The 21,726-nt window shown below is 36.3% G+C and overlaps 1 protein-coding gene across 2 annotated transcripts in view; it reads left to right on the forward strand.

Moving 5' to 3' along the window:
- The first annotated feature begins 970 nt into the window (after positions 1 to 970).
- The window catches only part of LOC108310948 (E3 ubiquitin-protein ligase UBR3), a 99,646-nt gene continuing 78,890 nt past the window's right edge, over positions 971 to 21,726 (forward strand). Inside the window, exons 1-3 of one of the 2 annotated variants that reach the window (XM_017538155.2) lie at positions 971 to 1,142; positions 10,709 to 10,842; positions 16,932 to 17,042. In XM_017538155.2, the coding sequence (XP_017393644.1) occupies positions 1,016 to 1,142; positions 10,709 to 10,842; positions 16,932 to 17,042 (372 nt within the window). In that variant the 5' untranslated portion in view covers positions 971 to 1,015. The remainder of the gene's footprint in view (positions 1,143 to 10,708; positions 10,843 to 16,931; positions 17,043 to 21,726) is intronic. The other variant, XM_017538157.2, reaches the window with a different exon arrangement.

Raw genomic sequence — 21,726 nt, forward strand, 5'->3', positions numbered from 1 at the left:
TTTTTTTTTTTTTTTTTTTTTGCTTATTTCTTTGATGGTATCTTTTTATTTCCATTAATTCTAGGCATTACCCAAAGTTTTGTTTTAGGTTACTGTCCCTTTTCCTCTCAGTCATTCTTCATAAATATCAGATGTATGTTTATCTGCTTGAATTCTTATTTAAAATATCTAAACTTGACATCTTCCTTTTCCTATTTCTGACATGTATTTTTACATATTTACTTAGATATGCCTCCATCTTTTAAACATTTCATAAAGCACTTCTGCTTTCCTGTTCTTCCTACTCATTTCTTTGCCACCAGTGGCAGCATCACTTATCTTCATGAACTTGTCTTTATCTGTAAATCATTATTGACTGAATATTTTATTTTTTACTGTTAATAACGTTATATCACCAGAGGATTACTGTTATTTTCAATGAGTTCTGCTTTGTTCATATATAATATGGTCATATCTTGATGATTTCCCTGCATAAATAAACATATTGATAGCTGCTGTTTCTGAGATATAATCACTAGAATTGAGAGTGAGAAAGACATCATTTTTCCCTCTTTTACATCCTAGTAAATACTACGTAAATTTTCCCAAGAGCTTCATGTTATTGGGAATGTCCCCTTAGGTGCCTCAAAGGAAATTAAAACAAACATCTCCCTTCTTTTTGTAACATGTTATTTTAAAATACTTCTCTTTTGATACAAATATCTTTGCTTCTGTGTTTTCTGTATCAATTTTATATGTGAATGATACATTAGAAGTGTATTTAACCATATTTTAGTTTAAATCTTTCGTTATTAAAATCTTTGCATTATTTTGTCTAACTCTGACTAAATAAACATTTTACTTGAGTAAGGTAATTTTTTTTTCAGTTTTATTATTATATACTTTATTGGTGTTGAAGCTAAAAATTGTTTGAACTTGATTTTTTGCTCACACTTTCATTGGAGAGCGATTTTCCTTCTAAGGAATTAAAGTGATGTAACTTTTTCCCTCAGATTCTCCTGAGAATGACATCCCTATGGACATTACCACGGCAGAACCACAGGTTTCCGAGGCGGTATATGACTGTGTTATTTGTGGACAAAGCGGCCCCTCCTCTGAGGACCGACCTACTGGATTAGTTGTACTGTTACAAGCATCTTCAGGTAAAATCAAAGTAATTTTTTGATGGGAACATTTTAGAGCCAAAGTGTATATAATGGATTAATAAATATATTAAATGAAAATTATCTTTGTTTACATATAACTAGGCAAGGGTCAATTTAGATCATTGACAGCAAGGATCAGTTTAGATCTAAATGGCAAAGATTCTTTATCTGGTTATATCTTAGTTTCCTGGTCATGAGTGTTAGAAGAAACTCTTAAGAGAGAGATCTTGCTATATGGTTACACAGTTTTTTCTTTAAGATGTGATGGTATATTAGCAATGCTATGATGGTATATTAGCAATGCTAGGTGGCCAATAACTGCATTCAGTTTTCTTGGTAATTATAATTGTTCTGGCCTGATGCGATGGCTCATGCCTGTAATCCCAGCACTTTGGGAGGCTAAGGAGGGCAGATCACCTGAGGTCAGGAGTTCGAGACCAGCCTGGCCAACATGGTAAAACCCCATCTCTACTAAAAATACAAAAATTAGCCTGGTGTGGTGGTAGGCGCCTGTAGTCCCAGCTACTCAAAAAAAAAAAAAAAAGAAAAAAGTTCTAAAATCTGGAAAATCCCTAGGCCCATAAATATTGTCAGTTTTTAATTACACTAGGCATATTTAGACAGCTCTGCCTTTATTTCTTCAAACAGTCTCTGAATTGGTATGTTTACCAGTCTATATTTTTAAACTGTTTTAAAAGTTTAAAGGATTTGTCTGAATTCTGTCCATTGTCTTACAAACTGAAGTATTTTTGAGGGTAGTGATAATTCTTACACAATCTAGTTGCAATGAATGTAATCCTTTTCCAACAGGAGTATGTGTAAAATAAAGAGAAAGTAAAACTCTTACATATTTCTCTAGAGAATTTTTTTTCCAGAGTGTTAACTCTGTGAATTAGTATGGTAAAGTGGAAAGAGTTACGTATTAGAAATATCCCTGCATTCAAATATGATATTGCTTTACTTACTCTGGACAAATTTGATGTTTTCTTTTATGTAGAGAGTTAATATTGACATTCTAGGATTTTTGTGTTGGTTAAGTAATGTAATATAAGCAAAAATAATCTAATGTGGTGCCTAGTAAATTAGTTTCTTTTGTTACTCTTCTTGCCCAAAAGGAATTGATCTGGGAAACCCTGATTTAGTGGGACATTGAAGGAGAGTTGTCAAAATCAGAAATGCTTACTTACAAAATCAGAAAATGAAATGTGTGAAAGTATTAATTACTTTTACAGCTACTTTTCCTTTCTACTGCTCTTAGGAAAACAGTTTATTAGATTATTGTCACTTGACTTTTAACTTTGTGACCAAATACTATATATTTATCAACTTAATTTGTTTTGTTCGTTAATTTATTTCATAGATATTTATTGAGCACCTAGGTGCCAGGCACGGTTCCAGTAAGAAACGAAACAAAATCCCTGCTCCAGTGAAACTTGTGTTCTTGTTTTAAGCTTTTGTTTGTTCATTATTTTATATTTTTAAGTTTATTTGCTGTTATTTTTTAAAATCCCTTTTAAACAATTTTATACACTAGCTAGATCAGCAAATATTAGACAATTCTACGGTATTGTAGGTGCCTTATCCCTTAGAGATAGAAGGAAAAGAATAAGAAACTAACATTGCCAGGATGCAGTGGTTCATGCCTGTAATTCTAGCACTTTGGGAAGCCAAGGCGGGAGGATTGCCTGAGTTTAGGAGTTCAGGCTGGGCAACACAGTAAGACCCTGTCTCTACAAAAAATAAAATTAGACAGGTGTGGTGACGTGCCCGTGGTCCCAGCTACTCAGGAGACCAAGGTGGGAGGATTGCCTGAGCTCAGGAGATTGAGGCTGCAGTGAGCTGAGATTGCACCACTGCATTCTAGCCTGGGTGATAGAGTGAAACCCTGTGTTAAAAAAAATAAAAAAAGAAAAGGTGACATTAAAGAGTATTAAATCTCAGAATGATTTTAGTATAATAGGTGAATTCTCTAGCTGTTTCCTTCTTTACCATCTTAGCCTTATCCTTCCATTGATACTTTCCCCCTTTTACGCCTCTTTTCTTTGGGCTTCTTTATTTTGATTCATTTCTAATCTTTTCTTTTTAGATTTGATTATGGAAAATTTTAACAATATACTAAAGAAATGAGCAAAGTGAACCCCTATGTTCCCATCTATCTTCAACAGTGATTAATTTCTGGCTAATCTTATTTCATTTGTTTCCTCCTTATTAGAATTATTTTGAAGCAGATTGCAGACATATAATTTCATCTGTAAAAATGTCAGTGTTTCTGTTATAAAGAAAGGTCATATTTTTTCAACATAATCACCGTCACTCCTAAATTATTCAATATCATCAAACATCCAGTCAGTGTTTAAAATTCCCCCATTGTCTCTATTTATTTATTTATTTTGCTTTATTTATTTATTTATAGTTGTAGTATACCCTCGTGGTCTTTTAATTAATAGATTCATTTTCCCTCTATCTTTACCCCCTTCTCCCATTGCTTTACTTTTTTAAAGAAATTGGATCATTGAAAACCAGTTTTGATTTTTTCTGAATGTCTCTGTGATGTTTAACATATTCCTTTGTTCTCTGTTTTCTCTCTGTGATATTAATAGCAAATGATGATTGCCACCTAAATCCATCAGTTTATCAGAGATTGCAAATATCTTTCATGTTTTTTTTTGTTGTTGTTATTAGCTGACATATACTTCAATAAAAGAAATTTCACTTCATCACCTTTTTTTTTTTTTTTTTTTTTTTTTTTTTTTTTTTTTTTTTTGTTATTCTGAGAACAGATTGCATAGGAAAGTCAGGATAAACACAGTATTCTTTCCCTTTATTTACAGGTGCTCAAAATGTTGAGATAGTGGGGTTTTAAAAATCATTTTCTAAAGATAATTAATTAGTACTTTTAGGTATCATTAATGAGCTCTGTAATCATTATGAACTCTATTCATAACTCTACTCTCTTGTTGATGCTCGGGTTCTTCCATCTTTGTTCACTGAGAGCATATTCACATTGTCTTCTGAGTTCTTTTGACACAAGCCTAGAATAGTAAGTAGCCTTGAGTCTTTCTACATTTTTTGGTGTGGCAAGTTACAGTAAATTTATACATTTCCTTCCCTGAAATCAGTCATCTTTCAAAGAAGCATTAATTCCTTTTTAGTGGGAAATGGTATTTAGAGACAAAAATCTGGAGGCTAGGTGTGCTTATTGTTCTAGATCTTCTCAGTGTTCACTGATTCTTTATTGGCCTGTTCTTCAAATCATGTATTAAAGAAAAGTCCCATACTTTTATCTCTTAATTTTTCTATTTGATTTGTGCTAAATTACAGTCTTTTTATTAGGAACGCTTCAAAACACTGCTCAAATTAAGGGCCTTTAAAGCACATTTATCTACATAGAAGGTTTTCATTTATGTCCCATCTCACTACTGCTCAAAATGCCTGTTGTAAACATTACTAATTTGGGTATCTTCAGTTCTCCATAGGAGAATAATATAATACTATATAGTCTTTTCATTTTACTAATCCCTACAATCTTTGCAAAGCTTCAGAAAGTCCAAAGTTAAAGTTTTCATAGCACTTCAAAAAACATATGTAATAAAAAGAAAGTAAATCTGGAAAGAACTACATATCTAGATTTGTAAACCAAATAATAATGTTCTTGTTTGTGGAAGAATGTAGGCACTGAGATAAAAACATGAAGAGAAGTGGGATGGAGATGTAATGGAGCAGTTTTTGTATATTTCTGAAATGAAGTAGGTATGAATTTAAATTTGATTGTTACAAAGTGAAGTATTCTAATCCCCAGGGTAAACACTATAAAAAAAAGTTAAACACACACACACACACACACACACACACACACACAAGTAAAGAGAAGAGAATCAACATGTTATACCAGAAAATTCAATTAATTACAAAAGAAGGCAGTAATAGATCAGTTAAAGAACAAATAGAAAACAAATAGCAAAATAGAAGAGTTAAATTTTTTAGTAATTACTTGAAATATAAATGCATTAAACTGTGCAGGTGTAGAAGGCAGAGGTTGACAGAATGAATTTTAAAAAATGTGATTCTGCAAGAGATTCACTTTAGATCCAGAGACACAAATAAGTTGAAAGGGAAAGGATGGGAAGAGATTCCATGCAAATAGTAACCAAAAGAGAGATGGAGTGGTTGTACTATGAGACAAAATAAATTGTAAGTTAAGAATTGTACAAGAGACAAAGAAGGAGATTATATATTGATAAACAGGCCAATCCATCACGAAGATATTATAAACATATATGATGCAAACAACAGAGCTTCCAGATGTGTAAAGCAAAAATAGACAGAATTGAAGGGGGAAATAGATACTTCTAAAATAATAATTTGAGACTTTGATTGATAGGACAACTAGACAGAAGACCAGAAAGGAAACTGAATACTTGAGCAACACTGTAAAACAACTAGACCTAACAGACTTACATAGAACACTCCACCCAATAACAGTGGAATATATATTTTTCTCAATGGCATATGGAACATTATCCTAGGTAGACCATATGTTAGGCCACAAAACAAACCTCAGTAAAATTTTAAAAGATTGAAATTATTCAAAAAAATCTTCTGTGGCCATAGTGAAATGAAACTAGCTAAGAATAACAGAAGGAAACCTGGGAAATTCACAAGTATGTAGAAATTAAACAACACACTCTTGCCAAACAACCAGTGGGCCAAAGGAGAAATTATAAATGAAATTAGAAAATACTTTGAGGTGAAGGAAAATGAAAATACAACATACCGAAACCTTTAGGATGCAGTGAAAATGGGGAAATTTACGGCTGTAAATGCATACATTAAAAAAGATTCAAATAACTAAAATCAGAAATGATTGTTGCCTTTACTACAGACCTCATGGAAACAAAAAGTATTATAGGAGAATGTTATGATCAATTTATGCCAAAAAATTAGATGACCTGGATTAAATGAATGACTTCCTAGAAATATACAAACTACCAAATAGATCCAAGAAGTAATAAAACATTTGAACATATTTATAACAAATAAAAAGATTGACTTAGTAATTTTTTGAAAATCTGACAATGAAAAGCACAGGACCAGATGGCTTCACTGGTGAATTCTATCAAATGTTAAAATCGAGAGAGTTGTTAGGAAAGCCCCACACTCCGAAATCTGATTATGAGTCCTTTATTGCTGGTGACTGAGAGTCAGCTCACGCTCAAAATCTCTTGGCCCCAAGGAAGGGGATTCATTCCTTTTTATATCTTGCTTAAGACAGGGGAGGGGGAGCTAGCTGAAGTGGAATTTTACAGAAGCAGAACAAGCAAGTTAGGGTTGGAGGCTGGTAACCAGGAGGCAGGAGGCTCCCATGATTATTGATTAACTAAGGAGGGTATACACAAGTGGTTCCCATGATTGCTGATTACCAAGGAGGGGCATTTGGTACTTTCCATACAATCAGTCAAGAGGATATTCACAATAGCAAGTGGGCTTCTCAAGCAAGATATGGTTACAACGGTTATATGTTTCTGTAGCTCTAAGTACAACATGATCCAGCACAGGAGCATGACCCAATATACACTCAAAGGAGAAATGGTGGGAGGGGTGAGGCGGAGGTTAAAATGGAGTCTGTCTGACTCAGCAAAATGGAGTCTGTCTGGCTAACACAGGGTAGGTTAGCACACAGTCATTTAAAGAATTAACACCAGTGCTTCTCAAATTTGTCCAAAAAATAAAGAAGAGTGAACACTTCCTATAAAGCTAGCATTCTATGAGGCTAGCTTTGATACCAAAGCCAGATAAAGATAACACAGGAGAACAGTAGACCAATGTTCCTTATGAATATACATGCAAAAATTCTCAACAAAATTCTAGCAAACTGAATGCAGCAGCATATTAAGAGGATTCTGCATCGTGGTAATTATATTTTAGCTGGTGGCATCTACCAGCTTTTGTCTCTTATTTCTGTTGCTGTTATAAATCCCTCCAAAACCTTGGGCCCACAGGTTTAATACCTAATATTATTCCTTTTTCTAAGAGCAGCTCTTCTGATGCACATATCATGATATTTTGTCTGTAAATACTTTAGAATATATCTCCTAAGAACAAGGATATTCTTTTTAAAAATTTTCTTTTTTTGTTTTTTGGTTTTTTTGAGACAGAGTCTCTCTCTGTTGCTCAGGCTGGAGTGCAATGGCACAATCTCAGCTCACTGCAACCCCCACCTCCTGAGTTCAAGTGATTCTCATGCCTCAGCCTCTCAAGTAGCTGGGATTACAGGTGTGCACCACCACATGCAGCTAATTTTTGTATTTTTAGTAGAGATGGGGTTTTGTCATGTTGGCCAGGCTGGTCTTGAACTCCTGGCTTCAAGTGATCCACCTACCTTGGTCTCCCAAAGTGCTGGGTTTACTGGCGTGAGGCACCACACCCAGCCCAAGAATATTCTTTTACATAACAGTGGTACCGTTATCATTCCTAAGAAATGTAACATTAGTAACATCAAATATTGTTTATATTCAGATTCTCTCTGTTGTCCCTGCAATATTTTTTGTGTTTCTTATTTACTTGATAAATAAAAATTGTATATATTTATGGGGTATGTAATTGTGATATTATATTTTGATATGTATACATTGTGGAATGATTAAGTCAAGCTAATTAACATATACACCACTTTACCATTAGTCAAGTTGATTAGCATACACACATATACACTTATATTATTTTTTTGTGGTGAGAGTGAGTAATATTTTTATAGCAGATATTTCTTGATCCACGATTGAATAAAAGATCATGCATTGCTTTTCATTGTCATTTCTTGTTAGTCTCCTGTAATTTAGAATGGTTTCGCTAGTCCCTTTTTTAAAGTTTCAGAGTCCAGATTAGTTATTCCATAGAATATCTCCGAGTCTGGATTTGTGTGATTATTTCCTTGTTATTAGATTGAAGTTAAACATTTTTGGCAAGGGTATTATACAGGTGATGTTCCTTCCCACAGCATCACATCAGGAGGTTCACTGTGCCAGCGTGTCCTGTTATTGTTGATGCCAACCAAGTTTGATCACTTGGGTAAGCTAGGAGGTAATCTGCAGGATGATACATTAAGACTCTATTCACCTGTATACTCTTTTATTGGATTTTCCTTGCCCAGGTCAATGAATGTATTGTCTTATCTATTACTGTTACTATTCTTTTTAATACTCAACTTTTCTCAGATTTTACCAGTCAGAACTCCAGGTCTTTATAAATCTGCCTCCTCAATGTTTGAACACTTCTTTGCTCTTTTTATCACACATCCTTACGGGCTCACCTTGTACTCTTCCCCAACCCTGGACTCAGTGCTTTCTCCAGGGATCTCCTCTTCCTTTTAATGAGAAATAGTGTATTTAGAAAAAGCTTGTGAATACTGGAGAGTTACAGATTCTAGGCTTTTTCAGTGGACAGATTTAGGAAGCCATCCATCCATCATGAGTTTATCATACCGTTTCTTTTCTTTCTTTTCCTTTTACTTTTTTTTTATTATTATACTTTAAGTTCTCAGATATATGTGCAGATCATGCAGATTTGCTACATAGTTATACACATACCATGGTGGTTTGCTCCATCCATACCCTCATTATCTACATTAGGTGTTTCTCCTAATGTTATCCCTCCCCAATTCCCCTACCCCCTGCTATCCTTCCCCTGTTCCCCTGACCACCTGACAGGCCCTGGTATGTGGTGTTCCCCTCCCTGTGTCCATGTGTTCTCATTGTTTAACACCCACTTATGAGTGAGAACATGCAGTGTTTGGTTTTCTGTTCTTGTGTCAGTTTGCTCAGAATGATGGTTTCTAGCTTTGTCCATGTCACTGCAAAGGACATGAACTCATCCTTTTATGTGGCTGCATAGTATTCTATGGTGTATATGTGCCACATTTTTCTTATCTGGTCTATCATTGATGGGCACTTGGGTTGGTTCCAAGTCTTTGCTATTGCAAACAGTGCTGCAGTAAACATACGTGGGCATGTCTCTTTATAATGGAATGTTTTATAATCCTTTGGGTATATACCCAGTAATGGGATTGCTGGGTCCAATGGTATTTCTGTTTCTAGGTCACTGAGGAATCACCACACTGTCTTCCACAATGGTTGAAGTAATTTAATTTACACTCAAACCAACAATGTAAAAGCATTCCTATTTCTCCACGTCCTCTCCAGCATCTGTTGTCTCCTGCTTTTTTAATGGTCACCATTCTAACTGGTGTGAGATGGTATCTCAATTTGGTTTTGATTTGCATTTCTCTAATGACCAGTGATGATGAGCTTTTTTCATGTGTTTGTTGGCTGCATAAATGTCTTCTTTTGAGAAGTGTCTGGTCATATCCTTTGCCTATTTTTTGATGGGGATTTTTTTTTTTTGTATGTTGTTTAAGTTCTTTGTAGATCCTGGTTATTAGCCCTTCGTCAGATGGGTAGATTACAAATTTTTTTTCCCATTCTGTTGGTTGCTGGTTCGCTCTAATAGTTTATTTTGCTGTGCAGAAGCTCTTAAGATTAATTAGATCCCATTTGTCTGTTTTGGGTTTTGTTGCCATTGCTTTTGGTGTTTTAGTCATAAAGTCCTTGCCTATGCCTATGTCCTGAATGGTATTGCTATGTTTTCTTCTAGGGTTTTAATGGTGTTAGGTCTTATGTTTAAATCTTTAGTCCATCTGGAGTTAATTTTTGTATAAGGTGTAAGGAAGGGATGCAGCTTTCTGCACATAGCCAGTTTTTCTAACACCATTTATTAAATAGGGAATCCTTTCCCCATTGCTTGTTTTTGTCAGGTTTGTCAAAGATCAGATGGTTGTAGATGTGTGGCATTGCTTCCAAGGCCTCTGTTCTGTTCCATTGGTCTATATCTCTGTTTTGGTACCAGTACCATGCTGTTTTGATTACTGTAGCTTTGTTGTATAGTTTGAAGTCAGGTAACGTGGTGCCTCCAGCTTTGTTTCTTTTACTTATGATTGTCTTGGCTATGTTCACTCTCTTTTGGTTCCATATGAAGTTTAAGGTGGTGTTTTCCAATTCTGTGAAGAAAGTCAGTGGTAGTGTGGTGGGGATAGCACTGAATCTATACATTGCTTCGGGCAGTATGGCCATTTTGATGATGGCCATACTTCTTTGAGCAGTGGTTTGTAGTTCTTCTTGAAGAGGCCCTTCACATCCCTTGTTAGTTGTATTCCTAGGTATTTTATTCTCTTTGTAGCAGTTGTGAATGGGAGTTCACTCATGATTTGGCTCTCTGTTTGTCTGTCTGTTATTGGTGTATAGGAATGCTTGTGATTTCTGCACATTGATTTTGTATCCTGAGACTTCTGAAGTGTTCAGTGTTATTTTTTAAAGTAAATATTGGCATACTTGAAGCTTTATTTAGCCTGTAAAAGAAAACTAGAATACCACTTTCTTTGAGGGAGTCTTTAAAAATATTTTAATAGTGAAAAAGTTCGAGTAGCTTGTGGTAAATAACTCAGCTTTTCTTGGAGTTAGAGGTCTATGGCATTGTTTTTTTGATTAATGAGCTTTTATTTGTTGTTAATGTAGTTTTAGGGCAGTGCCGTGATAATGTTGAGCCAAAAAAATTGCCGATCACTGAAGAGGAGCAGATTTACCCTTGGGATACATGTGCAGCTGTCCATGACGTGAGGCTTTCATTATTACAGCGTTATTTTAAGGATGTAAGTACTCTTTATAAAATAATACTTTTGTCTACTGAGTTGATGGTTATTTCGCTCCATAATTTTATATGTTATCCTTCTACCAAAATAGCATTCTGATGTTAAATTTGAAAGTTTATTAGAGAAAAATTAATATGTGGATAGAAAGAAATAGAAACCTGTTAATAAACATTTCAGGTAATAAATGCGATACCTTTGTTTTAAATGTTGTTTATTATGTGATATACACATTCTATTAAGTGGAATGATGAGTACAGCAGGTCCTTGAATAACAGTGTTTCGTTCAACGTTATTTTGTTACAATGTTGATGAGACAAAAATCAGTTTCCCACAGGGGCCACTGTCAATATGGAGTTTGTGGGTTCTCCCCATGTCTGTGTGGGTTTTGTCTGGTTATTCCAGTTCCTCCTACTTTCTGAAGATATGCTGCACATTAGGTTAACTCACATGTCTAAATTGTTCTGGTCTGAGTGAGTATGGGTGTGGGTATGAGTGCATCCTGTCATGGGATCATGTTCTGCCCAGGGTCGATTCCTGCTTTATGCTCTGAGATGCAGGAATTGGCTCCAGCCACCTATGACTGTGAACTGGAATAAGTAGGTTGGAAAATGAATGAAATAATAGAAACATATTATTGGAACATAAAAATTTATAAAGGATATGATAATCATACAGCTGCATAATAGTGTGGCATGAAAGGGCTCGGTGAGCCTGCATACTTGTTATTGTTTCTTTTTTTTTAATTGCATGGTAATAAGAAGTGCTCCTTAATGATTTTCACTTTGCAAACATTTATTCCTTAATTTAACCTATCACCACTACTACTGACAGCACTCATTGATTTGTCAAAAGTTGGGTAGATCATTATTTTACTTGTTTTTATTAACTTTTCTAAATGTATACACACTCCACATTTATTTCAGTGTTTTATGTTAAAAATGTTTTGGGTCTTTAGAAGTTTTGATGATATTTTTGTAATAAGAAATATACTATAGGAATGTAACTCTTTTTTATATCAATTAGCCTATGGTTAAATTAGTTTTGTTCCACATCATTTGCTTAAAGTCACATTTTCCAAGAACCTATTGATAAGGTTAAGTGAGGACTTAATGTATAACTTTATAGAAACTTTTACTATGGTAGGAATATTGTACAAAGATTTTTGCCCCCCTTTTACTTTCATTTAAAGATATATGATAAAATTTCATTATGATACTTTTTAAATGTAAAATAAGGATGGATTTGATTCATATCTGCTCTGACTTCTTATAAACTTTGTAGAGATTTTTCATTATTTTGCATTTAGGAGCTCTGGCACTCATAAGTATCTCAAGATAAACTTTAGTACCAGCAGCAATGTTAATGTCTTTTTAAAATTTCTGTATTCATTCCTTTTGATGTTTCCTGAGTGGATTATCAAATGGGGTTTCCTTTCTCCTGTTTTTTAAATCTGCTGTGTCTTGAATTAAATAATATCAGCTTAAAATATAAAATAAAACATTATTTTTAGTTAACTATATGAGATGATTAACTTGATTGATTTCCAAATAGAACTTTTTTCTTGCCCATAAATTCATTGATTTAAGTGCAAGAAGTAAGTGGAAGACAGAATACATAATCAGAATAAATAAGAACTAAGCTAGTGATAATAAGAGCCAGAGTAGAGTCAGCTTCCTTAAAATGCTAGGCTGACAAGAAGGTTTCTAGTGGCTTCTACAAGAGCTGATGGACCTACAATGAGGTGTCGTGTAGAGTAGAAAGTGTCCTACACCAGAAAAACTGGGGTTTGCTCCTGATTCTGCCATTTCTGAGCAATGTGAGCTTGGCCAAATCCCTTAAGCAGTCTGAGACTCAATTTCCTCATCTGTAAAATAGGGCTGATAATGATCTTTCATACAGTAATCTCCAGGTTAGATTTCACTCTGCATACAATACAGGTCAATATAAATGTAAAGTGACGTTTAAGTATTCAAGCTATCCCAATTAGGAAGGCTAGGTTAGGCCTTATAGGCAGTTTGGGTTAGGTAATAAGGTCATGATTCCATATATTTTCAGTGACTTTAAAATGAAATTGTGGTTATTTTGTAGCAGTCTCTGTATGTGCATGTGTATAAATACATGTATGTGTGCACACATATTTTTACACTTTTTTCTTTATTGCTTCTTTGGATATTTTACAGGATACATATATTACTTTATTAATCAGAGACCAATAAATATTTTCTTTTCAAGGAAAATTGGGAAAGTATACTAAGTTATACTTTTGCAGAAATTTGCTACCACCTTATTTAGAATTTATTTTCTTGTTATAATGACACAGGATTCTTTTGGTGCCGCTTCAGCAGGTGGAAACCTCTGTGGCTGGTGGTGCCTCTGCCTGAACTTTACTTTGGCCTCACTTTTTTTTTTTTTTTTACTTTTTGCCTCACTTTACTTTGGACTCACTCTACCCAGGCTGGCTCTCAGATTGCGCTTGGCTCACTCCCAGCCCATATCCTGCAGCCACTGCAGCTTCATACTCTGCCTGTGGTGGTGCCAGGTGTGCTGCAAGCAGCTTCCATGGCTGGGTGCTAGTATTCAAATGAGGGGGATGCAGTGTCGCCAGAAAACTTGGAGACACCAGCAACCACAGAGCCCCAATGGGGTGTCACAACTTCTGCTTGGGTAGTGCTGAGGTCTGGGCTCCCAGAAGGGTCACAGCTCTTCAGTCCTATAGTCTGGTGAATGGGAGTGTGTCACAACTCTTTTCAGTCCTGCCACCCACAGCTCGGTGAGCCAGCCAGGAGGATGTTACAGCCCTTTTTGCTCCTGCCATTTGGCAGGTAGGTTCTTGTCCCACAACCAAGAAGAATGAGGTACATGGACACCAGAGAGTAAGGAAGGCAGAGAAGAATTTTATCAAGTGACAGAAAAGACCTTAACAAAAGGGGACCTGAAGTGGGTGGCCTTCTGTGTGAGAGGGGGCCTGGAAGTGGGTAGCTGCCTGTGTGACTGAGTCTGGGGTTTTTATGGCCTCAGAATGGGGGAGTGCTGAGACCCCATTCAGCACAATGGGGGAGTGCTGAATGGTCCATGAGTGGATCTGATAAAAGCACCATTTGATTGGATTAAAGGCATCAAGGAAGTTCACACTCCAGTCATAGACTCTACCCAAAACTGCAGCTCAGTTTTCAGCCTTTAACTTGTCTGTGGTTTGAAGATTGGGTTTCACCAGGGACCTGTCCCTGTCCGCCTAGGTATTTGTCTGTCTACTGCCACTATCAATAATGCTGGTTTTAATGTTTATCATTTTGAATTACTTTAGACTAAAAAGGTAAAGATGAATCCCAACACCAAATAGAAAACTTTAAAAAAAAAAATTCAATCAAAATAAACCTAGACCTAAGAGCATAATAATTATGAGGGAAGAGAAGATAAAATAAATGGGAGCAAAAAGGTAGGGTATTTCTTTTTTGCAGCCAGAGTAATTATTCATTTCTTGAAAAAAATCTTTTTATAAAAAGTCTCTGAGCTGAAATCTGTGTTGGATTATGCTCTGTTGTGTTTCTGTTAGGGATTGTGACATTTTATTCCTACAGCATTACTCTTGTATGCCTTCATAAGAGCTGTTTTATGTATAGATGGCATATTCCCTAGACTGCATACTTCTGTAGGTCCAGGGCTATGCTTTATGTTGATTCAGGGGTTAGCACATGGTATTTGTGTTGTAGATGCTTGCTGGGTTTCTTACACTGAATTACTCTAAATATAAGAGTACCTGAGTGATAGCTAGACCAGATGGTATAGAGCAGAAGAATGACTATCAGTGGGCACTGATATTGATTATAGGATTAAACTGTGGATTCTGCTGTCTTTAGATTAAATGCATGCATTTTACAGAGTTGACATGTAGAATATTAGTTATGTAAGACAGTGCATTCACTGTAGAAACTGGAAGTGCAATACATGGGAAATATGATACAGCAGAGAGAAGGAACCTGAGCTGTGGAGTCAGACAGACTTGGGTTTGAACTTATAACTTAGTGATCTTGGTAAGGTTATCATTTCTCTCTTGTAAAATAACTCCAGCTACTGTATGAGGTTTTAATAATTACTGAGGTTGTGACATTTCAATGTTAGACACTTAGCACAGTGGGGGATAGTTGAGGTCTCTCTAAAACACTAGTCTTGCATTATTAAGTATTATCCTGCATTTTTTCACTGGCAAGCTCAAACATCTAAAAGTATAGACAAATGACTCGTTTTCAGTTTTAAAAGCTAACCATTTTTATTAAAAATACAGATTAATTGCCTTTTTGTAGTATAATGCCAGGGAGAGCAACTGGTTTATTAACTGACTACCAATCATTCTAAAATGATCTAACACCAAAATCTGCTTCTATTTTAAGCAGCTCCAAAACATAAAACAAAGATGAGCATGCCTCCTGTTGCTTTTCTGATTTGTAACAGTAGACACTTGCTCACCAGCTGTATTTGATTTATGCTGCCTCACATCTTTAAATTGGCTGGAAAGTCATTTTGTACCATGTAATACATAGTACTTTCAACTTTAGATACTCATGAAGAGTCTTGACTTAATACTGGAACTTTATTTACTATCATTTAAAGGTCATTGGTCATCTTACATTATAAAAATAAAAAAGATTGACTCAGTTTTTTAAGCATGTAAATACATGCTTGTTTGATGGCTCTCAAATTGTTTATTATATGCTGCCACTCCTGTTAGACATTGTGCCTTCATATTGCTCTGGCCTGCCCATGTATTTACTACAGATTGTAGAGGGTAAATTCAAGTTTAGGCCCAAATGCTATTTGACAGAGGCCAAATGATGAAAAATCTGAGAAGGACATTTTAGGAGGAAAAGGCTGTAGCCTATTTGTATGTTTGGAGGGAGGGATTAATAATGAAAGAGAAGTTGAAGATGTAAAAGAGAAAGGAAAAACGAAAGAAAGAAACTTAAAACAAATTTGGAAAGGATATATAGTTTGCTTATATAGTCTTGGACCCTTCTTTATTGTATATTATATTAAAACCTTTAAAATATTAAGGCATGTTTTTGGGTTATTCTTGTGACTAGATTTGTACTTTATAAAGATGTATGGAGGGTACATCATGGAGAGAACAAATTTGAATTAAGGAGATGAGTTAAGAAACTGTTTAAGAATCCCTCCTCCCACTCCATGGGAAATAGACTTGCATATTATATAGTGGGAATGAAGAGGAAAGACCAAAATCATGAGTTATTTAGGAGGTAGAATCCTTATGATTTGGGAACTGATATTGTGGTATGAAGGTGAGAGTGTGATATGGAATGATTATTGGCTTTCTGACTTGGTGACTAAAAAGATTGTGGAGTTGTTAAACCAAGAGGAAGGAAATGATTCATGGAGAAGATAACAATCTATATTTTTGGCACATTGATTTGATTTTATCTGTGGGACATTAAACTGGAGATTTCTGAGTGGCATGAGTACTTATATCTAACACTCAGGCAAGAGATCTAAGCTTGCAGGGTAGTTGAAATTACTGTTTAAATCACTAGGAAGAATAGTTTTAATGAGAAGAGAGTAGTACTGAGAATAGAATGTTGAGGAGTATAGACATTGAAGGGGGTCGGTGAAGAAAAAAGAGTATTAGAAGAAAGACTAAGAAAAGCAGTTAAAGAGATAGAAACAAAACTGAGAGAGTAGCATTAAACCAGAGGGAAGTAAGCATTTCAAGAAGTAAGTTGTTAATGTCAGAAATCACAGAGAGATTAAGTTCCATACTTAATCTCAGCAACAGTATAGTTTACACTGAACTATAGTATAATATTGAAAACGTACATTTTATGGGTGGATAAAGGCTGGTTCATAATATTCTCTTTCATTATGAGGATAGAAGTTTGGGAGCTACAACTTAATGGTATTCTAATTTTAAAGATAGTGCCTTAAGGCTATCTAGTCAGGCATTAGTTGATATCACAAAAATAGAAACTCCATATTAATATAAAAATAGGAAGCCATACAGAGGCTTATGTAGACATATTTGTATTTAAATATGTTTATACTTCTTTAAAATTAATTGTATTTGTCTTTTTATTTTGAAGAGTTCGTGTCTCTTGGCAGTATCAATTGGCTGGGAAGGAGGTGTTTATGTACAAACCTGTGGTCACACATTACATATAGATTGTCATAAATCTTACATGGAATCATTACGGGTAAGTTGATTGCAAAATTTTTTTTAAAGGTGTATGTATCTTTCCAGGTGTTAAATATTTTTTATAGTATGTACATCTCAATTCCAGCTCATCTTTTTAGGTGATTTGATCACCATATAAAACTATCCAGTCTCACAGTTCTTCTTTAACACAGGCCTGTCCAACTTTAAGGATTTTCATTTTTTAATTTCATTTTAGCAACTGGCCAGACGCAGTGGCTCATGCCTGTAATCCCAGCACTTTGGGAGGCCGAGATGGGCAGATCACTTGAGGTCAGGAGTTTGAGATCAGCCTGGCCAATGTGACCCCCTGGCCAACCTGTCAAAATCCCGTCTCTACTAAAAGTACATTAAGTAGGCAAACGTAGTGGCGTGCACCTGTAATCCCAACTACTTGAGAGGCTGAACAGGAGAATCACTTGAATCCGTGAGGCAGAAGTTGCAGGGAACTGAGATTGCACCATTACACTCCAGCCTGGGCAACAGAGCAAGACTGTCTCAAAAAAAAAAAAAAAGAAAAAATTTTTTTTCACTTTAGCAACTGACTTCTATAGCTGCAATTTAGACTTTGCTACTCTCTCTGAAATATTAAGCTTTAATATCCTACCTTATCATCTTATTATATGATTATCACATAAGTTCTCTTATCTTCACTCTCATTATTGTGATTTGCCTCTGACATCAAGATCTATAGCCCCTTAATCATTTGAATTTTTTCCTAGTGTATTAGCTTTTTGCTAGCCTCACTTTCTTGTTCTATACCCATTCTGTTCTTGTCAATGTCATTTAAGTGACCTCCTTTGATTTTAGACCCAGGCAGCTATCCCTGCTAGAAAAGTCATAAAATGGCAGGGCGCATGTCGCACACCTGTAATCCCAGCACTTTGGGAGGCTGAGGTGGGTGGATCACAAGGTCAAGAGATCAAAACCATCCTGGCCAACATGGTGAAACCCTGTCTCTACTAAAAATACAAAAATTAGCTGGGTGTGGTGGCACGTGCCTGTAATCCCAGCTACTTGGGAGGCCAAGGCAGGAGAATCACTTGAACCTGGGAAGTGAAGATTGCAGTGAGCTGAGATTGCACTGCTGCACTCAAGCCTGTGACAGAGTGAGACTCCATCTAAAAAAAAAAAAAGAAAGAAAGAAAAGTTGTAAAACTAGGTGAACAGCTATTATCACAAACTTGTGGCTTCCTGTAACAATGGCTTAGACTAGGGTTGTTGGCTGGGCTATAAATAGTACCTATTAATTCATTTACCTGTTTTTGATCAGTTCCCTCTTCTGTTTTCCTCAGGAGCTGTTTCAGATTTTTGCCTCCCCTATCCCGGACTCTTCCTGTAAACGCCAAGATTCATTTCCTTTTAACAAAATCTGTCTCTTCCTTTGTCGTTAAGAAAACAGTGTTTGTTGTCATATTCCCTTAGATTCCTGTCTTGCTTTTCTATTCCCTGATAAATGATTCCAACATCCCCACCAATCTTTTCTTTGCTACTCTTTGAGGTAGTACTGCAGTCCTTATTCTGTACAGAAATAACTTTTCTGCCTGTTCTCTGGTAGTCCTCTCTCCCCAGCACCTCAGGGGCCTTGATTCAACAGTAGGTAACCTCTTTTCCTTCTGTATTTTCCGTTTTTCTGCCTCTTCTGTCCCTTCTCAGCTCATCAGGAGCTGAGTTCAAACCTCTCCCATTCAGAATCCTTCCCTGGACCTTACATTTTCTTATTTTCCTATAGCTGAAGACTTCTCTTTCTCCTTCAGACCAACCTTTTTTTTTTTTTTTTGAGATAGGGTCTCACTCTGTTGCCCAGGATAGATTGCCATGGCCCAATCATAGCTCACTGAAGCCTCATACTCCTGAGTTCAAGCAGCGTAATTTCTTAAAAGCAGCTTCTTAAGTACAGGTCTACTGTATTCCCATGTTCCTAACTCAGAAGCAGTAGATATCTGTTTTTTCCTTCCTATTCCTCACCTCTCACTTTCAGTCCCTTACCAAAATTCTATTGATTTTTGCCTTCTAAATCTCACTTGGCTGTATTATACCTTTATTAATCCCACTGCTACTTTTTTGGGTATGCCTTCCTCGCTCATCTTGATTATAGGAATTTATTTCTTGTTGATTTCCTTATTCCAGGTATAATTTATTTACTACATTAATCTTTCTAAAATTTAAATCAACAATATGTGTTGTTGGCTTAAAATCTCTTGCTGTCTTCCTCCTGATAGGATAAAGTTCACTATTCTCTGAATGGCCTGCAGGTACTCCAGGATCTGGGCTTGTCTGTGACTTTAGTGTTATCTTCCATCAATTCAACATCAGTAGGCTAATTAATAGTTCCTTAAGTACATTATGCATTTTTTCATATCCCTGTATTCAACTATTCATTCAACAAATATTTATTCAGTCTATACAGTGTTCCAGACACTATGATAGTCATTGTGGATACAGTGGTACATAGGGCACAGTTCCTTCCCTCAATGAGTTTACTATGTATTACATAAGAGAGACAAATAAACAGTTACAGTATGCATGCTACATGTTAGGTATACGCAGAGTCTTACTGGAATATCTTACAGAACATTTTGATGAAGTAAGGTACTTAAGTGATGAGAGATGAGACAGAATAAGTAATTAAGGTTTACATTGTAAGGGGCCTTCTGGTCCATTTAAAGGATTTGGACTTTATATAGATTTCTTAGAGAAAGCCATTAAAGACTCTTAAGCAGAGATATAACATGTCCAGAAAAATCACTGTGACAATTGTGTAGAAAGGGAATTGCAGAGAAGTAAGAAAGAATGTTGTGGGAGCTTAGAGTTAGTCATATCTATGAAGATGGAGAGGAGAGTATAGATTTGAAATATATTTAGAAGGCCAGTCTTCTGGAGCATGAGAGGGAAGAAGGAATCAAGGTGAGAGGTGATGATGACATTGAAAGATTTTGATTAGAAATAAAATCTCACATTAGACATTAGAAACGTTAGGTCATGTAGTGGTATGTTTGGGGGACTACTTAGAAGAGAGATTAGTAAAGGGGATAGAAAGGAGAAAGTAGATGGGAGGACTGGTGGGATTAATTATGTATTTGTGATGGGAGAAGGGAGGATGCTGAAGGAGTTGCAGTGAGTCTCGTCTCTGAGATAGGAGGTATAACCTTACACTCTTAGAGTAAAAGGGGTGAGGGTGGGGAAGATGAAGGACTTGACAAGTAAGGAGGTGGTTTAAAAAACCACTTTGGGGGCTAGGCGCGGTGGTTCACGCCTCTAATCCAAGCACTTTGGGAGGCCGAGGTGGGCAGATCACCTGAGGTCAGGAGTTTGAGACCAGCCTGGCCAACATGTCAAAACTCTGTCTCTACTAAAAATACAAAAATTAGCCAGGTGTGGTGGTGGGTGCCTGTAATCCCAGCTACTCAGGAGGCTGAGGCAGGAGAATCGCTTGAACCTGGGAGGCAGAGGTTGCAGTGAGCTGAGATTGTGCCATTGCACTTCAGCCTGGGCAGGAGCGAAACTCCGTCTCAAAAAACAAGAAAAAAAGAAAAACCACTTTGGGATTGGGTGAGAGAGTGCTTCCTAGGATGTTGGAGAAAGAGTGTTAGGTAGTATTCAGGACAAAGTTGAGGTTGGAAACAGTTTGTATCGAGAAGGCATTTCATTTTCTCTGACAACACTCAGTTTGAGTGCAGAATTGGAGAAGGCATACACTGGATTAATTTAGCATGAAGGCTTCCTTTGGTGTGAATGATGAAAAGACACATGGAGGGGGAGTGGGAAGTATTACCGTGAGTTCTTGAGGTGGTAGTCAATGGTGTGCAGATAGGATAGGAAAAACCTGATGAACTGGGAGAAAAAGAAGGGAGTAAAGGGGGTAGAAGTTGGTAGTCAGAATATAAGATGTTTGAATTTGACGTTTTCAGATCTACAGTAATTTTGAGTTATTACAGGACAAGGATGTTGTTGGTAACAGGTGCTGAAGTAGAGTGGAAGTCAAAACTATTGGAGCTGATGAGGTTAAGGAGCTGAAGGACTAAGGTATAGGTTTGGTTGTCTACATACATGTTGAAACTGCACAGGAAGATGCAGGACTTGGAGTGATGAGGAAAACGTATCAAGGTACCAAAGTCTTCAGTGGTTGCAGGCAGTAGGTGGCAGTGAAAAGGAGGAAAAGGATAGTATTGCTAAATGACATAAGCCACAAAGACAAGAGACTACTGGAGTGATCTCGGGCCAGCACCAGAGGGTGTTGAGATGTGAGAGATGTAGCGGGGTGAGTTGAGAGGGTTTCTGGGGGTGCTTCAGTAGAGAACCTATCTTCATTTACAGCAAAAAAGAGTATCTAACATTCTTTGGAATTGAGACTGTAAAGAAGCTTATCACAAAATGCTCTTCTGTGGCCAGGACCCCTGCCCCAACCTTTTAGCACACTCTTTTTTTGCCAGTTTTTAAAACTTAGCTCACAAGTCGTCTTCTCTGCGAAGGCCTCTCTGTTGTTGCATTTATCACACTATAACTTATCTGCCTGATTTTGGTTTTAAATTATGAGTACATTAAGAAGAAAAAAATGTGTCTTAACTCTTTATGCTATCACCATGCACAGCATTTATTACATAGTAGGGGCTTAGTAAGTGTTTGTAGAATTGGATTCAGGAAGATACCTTGTTACATTTTTAAGGACTTAAGAAGTTAATGTC

Source organism: Cebus imitator, unplaced genomic scaffold, assembly GCF_001604975.1.
Source record: "Cebus imitator isolate Cc_AM_T3 unplaced genomic scaffold, Cebus_imitator-1.0 Scaffold110, whole genome shotgun sequence".
NCBI classification, from domain to species: Eukaryota; Metazoa; Chordata; class Mammalia; order Primates; family Cebidae; genus Cebus; species Cebus imitator.